Source organism: Cuculus canorus, chromosome 1 (genome assembly GCF_017976375.1).
Source record: "Cuculus canorus isolate bCucCan1 chromosome 1, bCucCan1.pri, whole genome shotgun sequence".
Taxonomy (NCBI): Eukaryota; Metazoa; Chordata; class Aves; order Cuculiformes; family Cuculidae; genus Cuculus; species Cuculus canorus.
This window is the reverse complement of record NC_071401.1, coordinates 86,388,689-86,402,110: the sequence shown is the minus strand read 5'-3', so window position 1 is coordinate 86,402,110 and position 13,422 is coordinate 86,388,689. Positions and strand designations below refer to the sequence as shown.

At 36.1% G+C, this 13,422-nt stretch overlaps 1 protein-coding gene across 10 annotated transcripts in view; it reads left to right on the top strand.

Moving 5' to 3' along the window:
* DMD (dystrophin) overlaps nucleotides 1-13,422 on the top strand; it is a 1,193,355-nt gene that overhangs the window by 854,153 nt on the left and 325,780 nt on the right. For all 10 annotated transcript variants that reach the window (XM_054050408.1, XM_054050369.1, XM_054050393.1 and 7 more), the window contains one exon: nucleotides 382-490. In XM_054050408.1, coding sequence (XP_053906383.1) covers nucleotides 382-490 — 109 coding nt within the window. The remainder of the gene's footprint in view (nucleotides 1-381; nucleotides 491-13,422) is intronic.

The following is a 13,422-nucleotide window of genomic DNA, read 5'->3' as shown; positions in this document are numbered from 1 at the left end:
TGGGGAACCAGTCTAACACAGCCCTACATAGCTAGACAGGGCCATGGGGATGAAAATGGGCTGAGGCTGGTCCAGGACTCAGTCTTTTGCCAGGGTCAGGCAGCTGTGCTGGTTCTATCTTGGTCCGGAGCTTCAGTAACTAAACTTTGAGGAGGAAAGATGCCTTCAGGATCCTGCTCTTCTATCATGAAGTTCTTTTGCAGCCCAACTGGGAAGGATTGCACTTATTGCTTTCTCCCATTTGTTGAAAATTAATTGCTGTTTCTGTTCTTTTGGCTGTTTTTCAGTTCACGTGGTTGATCAGGTGGAGGAAAATAAATTAATTTATTTTATATTAATTTATGTGTTGTAAATTTTATATGTTTTTATATTCCATTCTAGAAAAAATTAGAAGCCTTGGATGCTGACTGGAAGGCAATACACCTCTTACTTCAACAACTAAAGGAAAAGCCACCATTAGGAGCATTTGGCCTTGTCCCTTCAGGTGTCTGTAAGTCCTTCAGTATATACATCTTTGGAAATTAATTACAAATCACACGTTAAAATGAAAATGGCTGGAAATTGTCTAAATTCATTCTGCATCCTTACAAATGTCAGCTTTAGCTTGTTAATGGGAGCTATGTAGTGTGGTATTCAACTTGGTTTTTTTATCGTTTTCTTTCTATTTTGTATAATGTGTCCCAGAAGACAAATTAAATTATAGATTTCATGAAAAGATTACAGCATGTTTTTCAAATTATTACTGTTTCAAAGTCTTGTTCCTTTACTCTATGAAGAGAAGAAATGAGATCTTGACATTCTACATATATTAATGGAGGAAATACTGTGAAGGGAGAAGAATTATTTAAATTAGAATATAATAAAGATACAGTTAAAGTGGATGTAAATTGGTCACGGAATGAAATTCTGGACTTGCTTTTTATGATAGGGCAATGAACTGAGACCATTTCAAGAAAAAACTTGTATATTCATAGGAAAGGTTGTATAACAGTGTGGTAAGAATAACACTGCAGTTAAACTTAAGTCTGTGACATACATTTCTGGGTGTCTTGATTTCATGAATCCACAACAAAAGACTTGATTTCCATTTAATTTGAACTATTTGGACAATATTTATATTAAATGTTTCTCATATCTCTGCACCTGCTGGTTCCCTACAAGAATTACAAACTCATTTTTATCTCCTTGATAAATATTTTATTTCCTACTGCTTTCCTTTGAAATGTAGTGATTAAGCATAACTGGAAAAGAAATACATAGTGGAAGCACTGGATTAAATCTGAGTTTCTAAAGTCTCTAGGATTCTTTACCTGATGTTGAACTCTCTCAGTTGCTCAATGAAGAATGTTACTCACGTGTACAATTTATAGAGCTGTTCAACACACGTGGGAGCAGAAGGAAGTTCCGCACCCCCCACCACAACAGATTGCCCATAACTGTGGCTATTATACATCTACAGTAGTCACCTAGGATTGTATTACTTGTGGTGTGTTGATTCCCCTTGCTTTTGACATATTTTAACGGGTAGGATACAAGAAAAGATGAAATTGCAAAATTCACTAACTTCTAGTGACTCTCTAGGACAGCAAAGGAGAAAAATATTTTTACGGAAAAGGTAATAGTTGCACCATTTAAACAAAACCCAGAATATTCAGTACCACAAGACAGTTCAACTTCTGTCAGGGTTGTATCAATAGCAGGATTCTTGCTTTATGACATGCTGAATCTTACGAAATAGGAACTGTCATTTAGTTTTAGTCACATGGTTCCTGTGGTAATCATTTAAATTTTCTAAAAAGGGTTAAATACCACTAGTATTTTTTAAACTGTGTAGTACAGCAGTATCCTTAGCCTGCAGGATTTTGTTCTAAGGCATGCTATAGAAATTCATCCAGTGACACGGGGAAACTGGAGGAGATGTGAAATCATTTTTTGCTGTGCTGGGTCACTGAACTTCTTGTTTCAGTTTTGCATGTCAGCAGGTTATGTCAGATTCTGGGGTGGAGGGAGTGTTGTGTATTTGCTGTTACAAAAAAAATGGTACTAATGGAACAAGAGAGAGAACACAGAATAGAAGTGCAACAGATTCCTGCATTAACTCATCTTTAGCTGACAGATTGCAAAATTACTTATTTACCTTAATTCAAGATGTAGGTTCTGACCATTAACACTTCTGAGACTTATCAAGTGGAATTATACACACAGAAAATGAAAGCATTGGTGTTCTAGAAAGGATTAAGCAGGAAGTAAGATTGATTTCCCTTCTGTTGCCAAGAGCACGTAAAATTTGAACCTGTGCTTGTAACACTAATTCATAATTTTTCTTTATTTGAGTCAGTGTGCTGCGATCACATAATTATAGATGTATCACCATAGAACTGTAGTGCTCAGAAGGGACCTAGGAGACATCTGTACCACTTGCTCAAAGCACAGGCAATTAGTGCAGGTTGCTCAGGGTCACCTCCAGTCAGGTTTTGAGTATCTCCAAGGATGGAGATTCCGTAACCTCTCTGAGCAACCTGTTACAGTTTTGAACCATTCTGACGGTCAAAAAAGTTTCTTCTTCTGTTTAAATAGAGTTTCCATTATTTCAGTTTATGCATTGTGCCTCTCACCCTGTCTCTGGGCATCAGTGAAGAGAGCCTGGCTCTGTCCTCTTTAATCCACCAACCAGATATTTATATATGTAGATATAACTCCCCTGCGCCTTCTCTTTTCCAGACTGAGACAACAGGTTTCTGCAAAGATAGAAAGTTACCAAAGTATTTAAAGTTTAAAAAAAAAAAAAAGGGTTGGGTGGAGAGATTGAATGGTATCATTTTTGTTATGCTATACTATACGATTTGCAGTTATTTTAACTACTTAAGGATGCAGACGTTTTTATGGACTTGCTTGTTCTGTGCTGCTGATTCTTATTGAACTATGCATTGATGTGCGTACGAACTCAGACTGGCTCTGGGAGAGCTATATTTAACAAAGACTTTCCAAATCTAAACAATCTCATTAAAGGTCATTTTTAAAGAAAGATGCACAAAATCATTTTGGAAGGACTCTGCAGCAGTGGCAGTGTCTCCTGTTGACAATTATTCATTTCCTTATTCCATAGGGACTTTTGTGAACATCCGAATTTAATAATGTTGACATCTGTGTTTGAGACCAGGGAATGAAGATGTAGTTGGCTAACCTCTACTGCCCTGTCAGGTATCATTTGGTCTAGTCTGGCTACAAGATCTCAGCCAGAGGGTCTTACTAAATATTCCACCTGGTTGCTGTGACAGAGGTGAAGGACCCTGTTTATAATTATTTTTAGGTCTGTGTATTATAGTTTCTTTGGCAGACGAAGCACTAAAAAAAAGTCCTTAATATCCCACCAGTCCAGTGTGCCCTCAGGCATAATGAACAAGAACTACTTTTCGAGCTCGGAAAATGTACTTAGCTGAAGGGTACATCTTAAACCTTAGCAAAGATTGACTTCCGAGACAAGATGATTCAGGAAGGAAGTCACACTTGCTATCTGTACTTGACATGATAACATGAAATTGTGTGAATGTCTCTCTCCAAATACCTTGGTGCACTGCTTAGCCAGCAGTTTGAAAACATTTTATGCAGAGAGAAATGCAGTTTTGGAATGTGCTTTACAGGAGGGACAGATTATGATCGTATCATTAATATTAATATTAGATTTTTTTTACTGAAGTGCTACCACTGTATATACTTAATAAGTTAGGTAAAGTTATATAGTGCTTTGTAAACCAATGTGAGTACTTTGTTGGGTAGAGGTATTCCTGACTTGTGTCCTGAGGAAGACATTTTCTATAATTTGCCCTCATTCAATCCAGACATTAGGGAATTTTGACCCCTTGCACTTAGAGCTATACTTGAAAATACTTTTTTTTAAAAAAGCATATGTATTTATTTTCAATCATGCTATCATTGAAATTAGTGAAACTTTAAAAATAACTGTCAATGAATACAGCTGAAAATACTTTGTCAACCAATTTTACATTTTGCATGTACAACTGATAAAACTGTGAGTGGTACATTGCGTTGGTAAAATTTCAGTTCGGTTAAGTAATTCAGTCAATGATACTTTGTGTACAATCAATTTCATTTTTTTTCCCTGAATTTTTTTTTTGTCTTTTTATCTGAAACGCCTACTTAAGTAAAACAGAAAAATGTCTAACTGTGAAATGAAGAAAAATGTAGGTGAGAGTTAGTATCAATTACAGTGATGAAATTACTTCCAAAATTAAGCCAAATTTGTCCCTTTAAACTTCACAAGTTATGTCTTATTTTGGAGGACTGTTTGTAGCAGTTTTTTAAAAAAGATAAAGAAAAAAAAGAATTGGTTTTGTTTAACAAATTGTATCAGAGTTAGAGATGCATTTGAGAGAAAGGCTTTATACGTATGATTAGTTATTGTATATTTAATGCCAAGAATTTAAAGAAATCTCATATTGTATCACCAGAACTGATAATACTAGTAATCAGATTTAGGTATCTTTCTTCAAATGCATGCAATCAAAGCTGTTCTGTGCTTTTAGTATAATTTGGTTTGGGAGCAGGAGCCAGAGACTGCAGGCACAAAACAGCCTGGGCTCCCATGTACAGGGGAAGAAGGCGTTTCAGGATTTATTATAGAATGAATAAAGGAGAATGGAAGAGGAGTGATGTAACAAACTGAGTCCATTAGAATCAAGTTGTATTATGAAAATTGTGAGCTGCAGTATCTCGGCAAACAAAAGCATGCATGTAACGTACCTTGATGAAATAAGATAAGGCTGAAAACTAAAATCCATTGACTTCAGCAGCTGAAAGTGTTTCTGTAGTGCTACTGTCTGTATTTTATGCACCTGGAATTTTCTTCTATTTTCATTTTAAATGCATAGTTGAGTGATCTATTATTCTGTATGGGTTAGTTCTGAGGTGGAGATGTACAGATTGGGCATAGCAGCATCCTGTATTATGAAGATTGCTGTGTTAAATCTCTGATACAATATTTGGTTTAATATTTTCAGTGGGGATGAAGGATTCTTTGGTTTTGAAACTATAACTGTGGAAATATATTCATTCCATGGATTTCAGAGCTGGATCACGTAATGTCCCACTGCCTCTTTAAAAACAAGCAAACCATTTGTTTTAAAGAGATATTCAAAAGGCAGTGACAGAAATGTAAAAAACAAAATGACAACAACTGGCTGTAGGCAAAAATGCACAATAGATACTCTTTTCTTTTCCTGTAGTTTTTCATACCTAATGTGCTCTGAAGCAGTCATTGTTTATAAATTATTCACAGTGCTTGAGTGAATACATAGGCTGTAGTTCAGAACTGTGTTTCTCAGAATTTCCAAATGCTAATCTTAAAAATATTTGTGCATTTCATTATGTGCACCTGAAAAGATAACAATATTTGTATACAGAGGATAAATTGAAAGCAAATGTACAAATGAGATATTAGAGTGTATACATTGTTTAAAACAGCTGGCATAGTATAATTGAGACCAAGAATGCTAAATTCCTTGGGGAAGACTGAACAATCTAGGAATGCATGTGCCTACAGTGTTTTCAATACTAACACAAACGTGTTGATATTTAGAAATACATTGTGCGTAGCATTCACCATTTAAAAGAACTGTGCTATCAGCTATTAAGATGCTTCTGTGTGGGATATGGTAGATATTTAATTTTACAGAACCATTCCCCATGGAGCTGAACAGCTAAAATACACACCGTGCATCTGTTGTAACAAGTAGATCTACACAGAATTAGAAGTCAACGCTGCTGCTAGTAGTCCATTTTAGTTAGCATTTGTTTTAGGACACCAATAAAACCAACTGCTAGCATGAGAGTTGTAATAGAGAGGAATATTATTTCTAGCAATGGCCATGTCCAGAATTGTATAGTATTTTATATTTGTTCATGTAGAATCTAAGAGGAATGTCTGGTTTTAGTATTAGTTATAATTCAGTTTGACCTTATGATAAGTTTTACTGAAACAAAATGCAAGAGAAAAAATGAACAAGGAACAATATAAAGAAATATCATGGAGAATACCTTGAGTTCTTGAATCAGTGGGGAACAATAACAGTAGGATTTTCCTTAAGTCAGCTGGCTTAACAAAGGTTGCTCACTCTCATTTAGAGTGGAATAGTAAAGGAATAGGTTGTTGGTTTTACCTTTTCTTGGTCGCTTTTGGATGAAGGAATAAATAATGGTTGATAGGAATAATTTTAATTTTCTTGATCTTGAGTGATTGTACTCCACATGTGTCTTAAAGAAGTTCACAGATGCCAGCCTGACTTGGTCCTGTTATGTGTACATCGCTATATATCTAGTTTCCTGATTGTGTTCAGGAAAGCAGTTGCTTGATTATTCCATCTGATTTTCATTAAGAAGCTTTTTAGCTTCTAACACGTGCCACATCTAACAAATAGCAATATGGCACAAAACTGAATCTGTTACTGTTTGATTGGAGATTTTTCAAGGTCAGGACCTAGTTTCACAAGCAGTTCTATTTTTCAATACAGCTGACATCAGACGCAAGCTGAAGACAAACTTGTCTAATAAAGCTTTCAGATTCAATTTTCTCTCTGCATATAGCTTCAGGAATCTCTGGAGGTCATTCACAGCATGTGCTGCAGCACCAACAGGGAGAAGTAATGAAAAGAGTCTAGATAAAAAGCTGACACTATGCCTTCAGAGCTGTACGAATAAAAACATAATAAGCAAGTTTATAAACGCAAAACTCTATGATTCTCAGAATTTCTATATTGATCTTTAAAGCATATCTTGATGTGAGGATTTGTTTCTGGATTATCTAACAGGTGAAAAATACTTGCAAAATACACCTAAGCCACAAAACCCCTCTTTAAATCAAAAGAAAGGAGGTTACAACCTTATATTTAACATTCTATTTCAGGGGTCTCGCAGAAGGTTATTCTTTGAAAAGATTTGTAATAAAAAAAAGAAATGTGGAGTTTTACTTTGTGTTTTCTGGGCTCAGTTGATTAAATAAAACTCACTCTGGGGTACTAGTGAAAATTTTTATTATACACATACCTGTGATGAAATATAAATCAGAAAGTGAAAACAGGAGTTGGCTGCTTTGCTGTTATTAAAGACAATATGGAATCGAGGTCTACTTTTTCTGTTCTATAACAAGCTGATGAAAGTGCAGCTGTCAAGATTTATGATGTAAATAAGATTAATCCTGTCATCAGTCTTTCAAAGGACCACATTCACCTACTCCATTTGGGGAAAAAAATCTGGTAATTTCTTCTGAGGAGCAGGCTTTGCAACTTGTTCTCTTTCATTTAATTTCTTGATTAATAGTTAGTAGCAGCAGTATATGCCGGATTCATTTTGATTAAATTCCATGAAATGTAAATGATAGCATACTGTAGAATTCCTCAGACAATTATTGATAACCTATACCAGATGAGAGGACAGAACTAAGTTATAGTTATAGTAGGTCTTTTTTGCATGGCTCATGTAACACGGCTCAGGGAGGAATTAATGTTTATTTTTCTCTAGAACTAAATTCAGCACACACTGCAGAATCCAGTGTTAGTAATTTTCAAGAAATGTGGCAACAATACAATTGCATCATTTTAAAAACACAAATCTACAGCATCAAGAATTTGAATGAGTTCATTCTGGAAGATATGGGAAAAAGGATTCTCATTAGAGTTCCTAGCAAAAAGTATCCACAATGCAGTGGTAATTTATGCTCTTTTCCAGTTTTTCTCCCTTAATTTCTAGCTTTATATCACACATTTTTTCCATGCTTTAAAACCACTCTACCTCCACTCTTTATTGTTACAATAACCTGAATTACTATCATATTTGACTATATTGATAGCATATGCTTGCAAATAGCAGTAATCTCTCTTCTCTGTTTCCTTTTATACAGTAATTAGACCTATTGGCAAGTACATTATGTGAAAATCTCTTTAATTTGCTAGAATAATAGAAAGTTATAGGTTTTCTGCACAGAGTCATCTTGACTTGTGCTTGCTGTTCTCTGTTGACTTGTCTTTTGAAAGAGCAAAGCAAGATGAATGTTCCTTCTGAAAGGAGCAGTGCTCAGTGCCATTGTGGACATATCCTATCAATAAATGTAATGGCAATTGACATCTGTCGTAATATTGCTGTGGTGACTGGAGCTGCCATGGAGTTAGGTCTGCTCTATAGAAAAACAGCCAAACCAAGACTGTGAGCAAGTGTGATCACAGATCACAAGCAGAGTAGAGGCCACAAAGAATAAGCAACGAAGCTTGTAATTGCTTCTAACATTTCTGCTCTAGTCAGAGGGCATGCGACAATGAAAGAAAGACAGACTTGTTTCATAAAATACAGAATACTAAAAAGAGGAAAAGATGGCAAATGAAAACCTCTTCTACTCTAGCTAGAAAATTCTTTAGTCTTGTTGTTTATATGAAGCTTGTTACTGAAATATCAGACTGCTCTCTTTGCTTGTATCAGGGACCATAGTGATGGAGATATGAAGGTAGAGATTTACATTACTGAGATTTCCTTCAACAATAGATCAGTGGTCAGATGACATTTAGGTTTCTGAAGGCAATTTTTCCTAAGGTCAAACTAAAATAGCTGGAAGAGCAATAGAGGTTTATTTGACCTGAAAAGTAAGCTTTGTATGTGTTTCACAAAGTAGTATGAGGCAAGATATTTTAACATTTCTGATGAAAGAACAGAAGGTTCTTGCAGCAATTTGAAGAATTATTTCATCGGTAAAAAGCGGCAGTGATGATGCCTTCTCTAGCTTTGAACAACAGTTTTAAATTCAGCAAAATTTTTCTGTCTAAGACTTGGAAATTTTTGCATGAATATTATAATGCTGTTAAACTAGTTAATAACTGAACTCTGATTATTTCAAAGCTTCTTCATATCTATCCTAGTTTTGATTTTTTTTGTTTTGTGGATTTTTTTTTTTTAAATTGCATGATACCTAATATTTCCACTGTCTCTTTGGTATTCATAACAGACCACTCTGTATTTGTATAGTTTTTTGCACTTTTTCATCAGAGTTCCCCTTGGCTAGGATAGCTTTATGCCATTTAAATCAATCTGCAAATCTTACAAAATTAGAATAGGTGATTTTCATAAGACTATAAAGTTGGAGCTGCTGGCTATGTGTGTTTTTCTGTATATCAAAGAACTAGCTGCCAAAATTTGGTTACATGCCAACAGCAGTACACTTGAAATGTAAATTGTTGTCATATAGATTGACTACAATTGAAAGCTGAATACTAAATCAAGGACCTTGTTACTTTTACTAACAAAAGGCATACTGAGAGGTTCTTGCATCATTTGTGACAGATGTTGTCCCAACATTTTTTATAAGGCAAGTATGTGACAGGATTTGATGGAACACCACGGCTGCTGTACTACAAGATATTAATTTCCGTGAAACCCTTTTGTAAAAACTTCAATAACTGCTTACTCAAAAAGGCTGCTATCCTTTGGGAGAAAAAAAAAATGTTTTCTGTAGGGGTACAAATAATACTACATTTAAAAAACAACAACAGAAAAAAGATGTTTGACTCCTTGAACTGAAACTCTTCAGATTGCCCAGAAATGACTATGTGTTCCTAGATATTGGAAAACTTAATTAGAGATGCAGGAATCAATTACTGAAAACACTCAGGGCAGGAGGGTGGAGAGAGGAAATAATTATAAACATGATTTTTTTAGTATTATTAAAATGTAAATTTAAAAAAGCTAAAGTAATATTATTAGGCACTTTAAAAAATAAAGTTGCTTATAAAAAGTGTCAATATTACCGAAGAGACTCCTTGTGTTGATTCTGTCGTCCTCATCAACGGATCCCTAAACAGGCTACAAAATTTTCCTCAACACTTCCTTTAGCTAAAAAATTTTAAGAGCCAAACAAATAATTTTATCCTTAAAAACCCGAACTTATAAGTAGTCCTTATATGGCAAATAGCAGCTCCATTTACTGTACTTTTGAATATGCATATTATTAGATTATTACTATGTTTTACAGATAAATTAGTTTTAAATTGTTGATATCATGAATCTCTTTGGGATCCAACTTGTTATAGGAGTATAAAGTTTGTGACATTACTGTTCCCCAAGAAACCGACTCCTTTGGTGTAATGCCGCCTTCAGTTTTCCTTTCAAAGTTGTCATGAAAAAGGCTAAAATATTTATGACTATAAGAAAAAGGGAAATCTTTATTTCATTATTAACTAAGAAACCCCCCGTATATCATCCTGAAACATGAAAACTAATGTGCATTGAATGCACTTCTCCATTTGACTTCTTAATTTTCTAACGTAAAACTCTATTGAAGTATTTGTAACAGGCCACCATTAATGAATGTATATAGCAATTTAGTCAAAGGTTTGTAATTATTAAGAAAATAAGACTTTTGTGCAAATTTTCCATGCAGTAAATATACGGATCATTTAATATACAGTATTACTTCACTTTTTTGTATGCAAATGAGTATATGCAGTCTGAGGTTCTGTAAACTCTCTGGCCAGACATGTGAAATCTTCCATGTGGAAGAATAAACTAAATGAGAAACTAAAACTAGCAGAAGAGGATTTCAGTCACAACCATAATACGAAATAATAATTTTTAAAAATTACCTTTCATTTTAATTAAGACAGTCTGAATTTCCTACTTCAAGGAGTTTTTCTTCTTTGCTTTTTAAAACATGTCATGAGAGGCTGCGGAAAACTCAAATCAGGAATGACAATACAGGGTACAGGCAAGCTAGGAAGAAATTGCTTCTCTCAGCTGTGTGTTTCCTGACACTTCATATCTCAACAAAGAAATAAGAAAATATTGGGGAGATAATGACACACAAACATAAACATTTCTGAATATTTTTGCTTTTGTTACAATAAATAAGAGCCTTTAGCCTTAACATGCTTTCAGATTACATTGTTCCAGTATCTCAGCATGTGAATCAACTTCACATTTGTAACAAAACCACCAACAGTACAAAAAAAATATTATTTTTGCTGTAGCAGAAAAATTGATGGCAATATTGAAGATATTTCTTCAGCTAACATTTATACTACTGAAGAGGAAAAAGCAACATGATAATGTTATATGTATCATTTCCATAAACAAGAAAATTCATTTATAGAAGAGGGGAGGTTTTAAATCTGAATTCCATTAAATTGAATGTACTGGGTTTTGGGTTTGGTTTGTGGTTTGTCCCCCCCCCCCCCCTGCTATTTTTAAGCATTATTTCAATATAGTCATGAGTATTGAGAACCTCATGAAGTTCAACAAGGCCAAGTGTAAGGTCCTGCACTTGGGTTGGGGCAATCCCCATTTTCAGTACACGATCAGGGATGACGTGATTGAGAGCCACCCTGCAGAGAAGGACTTGGGGGTGCCCGTCATGAGAAGCTCGAATGAGCTGGCAGTGTGCGCTCGCAGCCCAGAAGGCCAACCGGCTCCTGGGCTGCATCAAAAGAAGCGTGGCCAGCAGATCAAGGGAGGTGATTCTGTCCCTCTGTTCCTCTCTTGTGAGACCTCATCTGGGATACTGTGTCCAGTTCTGGAATCCTCAACATAAGAATGATATAGAGCTGTTGGAACAGGTCCAGAGGGGGGCTACAAAGATGATCGGAGGGCTGGAGCACCTTCCCTATGAGGACCGGCTGAGAGAGTTGGGCTTGTTCAGCCTGGAGAAGAGAAGGCTCCGAGGATATCTTATAGCGACCTTCCAGTACCTGGAGGGGGTCTACAGGAAAGCTGGAGAGAGGCTATTCATAAAGGCTTGTGGGGATAGGACCGGGGGAATGGATACAAACGGGAGAGGGGCAGATTTAGGAAGACATTTCTTCACTACGAGAGTGGTGAGGCACCGGAAAAGGTTGCCCAGTGAAGTTGTGGATGCCCTATCCCTGGGGTTGTTCAGGGCCAGGTTGAATGGGGCCTTGGGCAGCCTGATTTAGTGGGATGTCCCTGCCCATGATGATGGGCAGAACTAGACGATCTTTAAGGCCCCTTCCAACCCAAACTATTCTATGATTCTATGATTCTATCCAATAGTGACATTATATAATTTCAGATTTTTTTCATCTAGCTTTCTAAGTATGTGTTGATATGTAAATTAGCCTTGGTATTTTAATCAGTGATATTGCTACAAATTGAATCTAGAACCACCGTGCAGGTAGTATATGAAAGGTTTTTGAGATACTTTTTTTTTAGTTTTGGCATCTACTTAATTGTTACACTCACTAAGAGTGATCCATTCATACCCAATCCTTTTGCTTTTCAAAGTTTAGTGGGCCTATCAATCATGTTGAACTTTGCCTAAGGAAATAGGGAATACCATGCTATATTACAAAAAAGAGACTGAAGTTTGGAGCATTTTATCATTCAGAAAGGTTTGAAGAGAACAGTAGGTCCAAGCAGAACAAGACTTATTAATGCTACCTCAGTTTACAGATACACTTTGCAATCTTCAATTACTGCAGATTTAAAGCTTTTCTCACCACTTATGGAGCAGTCAAAGGTTTACATCAGTGTGCCAGGATTATTTCCATGTATTATTTTCAGTATAGCTGCTTTGTTCCCAGAACATTCTGTGTCTTCATTTATTTCCAATTTGGCTTTTAGAGTGTTTGGAACTGGTAATATAGCTTTACAGGACTGCGGAATGGTTGAGGTTAGTAGGAACCTCTGGAGCTTATCTGGCCCAATAACCTTTCTCAGGCAATGTGACTTACAGGGTGCAGCCCAGGGTCATGCCCAGGCAGCTTTTGCGTATCTCCAGGGATGGACACTCCACAACCACTTTGGGCATTCTGTGCCAGGGCTCACTCACCTTTACAATCAAAAAGTGTTTCCTGATGTTTCAGTTTGTGTGTATTGCCTCTTTTCCTGGTCATGGACCTCTCTTAATGTGTCAACCACTCCTCCCAGCTATACGTCATTTGCAAACTTGAGGTGTCTACACTCTGTCCCATCATTCAGATCCTTAGGGAAGATATTAAATAAGATAGAACACAATAGTGCCCCTTAGGGAACGCCATTAGTTACTGGCGTCCAACTAGATTTCATACCACTAATCACCACCCTGTGGGCCCAGTGGTACAGCTGGTTTTCAGTGCACTAACTATCTGCTAATCCAGACCATACTTCTTCAGCTTCTCTATGAAAATCTAATGGGAAACACTGTTGCAAACCTTACACATACAGAGAAAGCATTTGCAGAAACTCACAGCAACAAGTCATAATTTTAACTTTTTGCTACAGAACACTAAGTTAACTTCACCTTAATGTTACTTAGATTATGACGTATACAAGGATACTTATATGGTTTATCTCACCAAAATTCTTAGTATTTGGTAGATTCTACCTATTTTTCTGATAGACAGTGACTTATATTCTTATTCCCATTGCAAACGC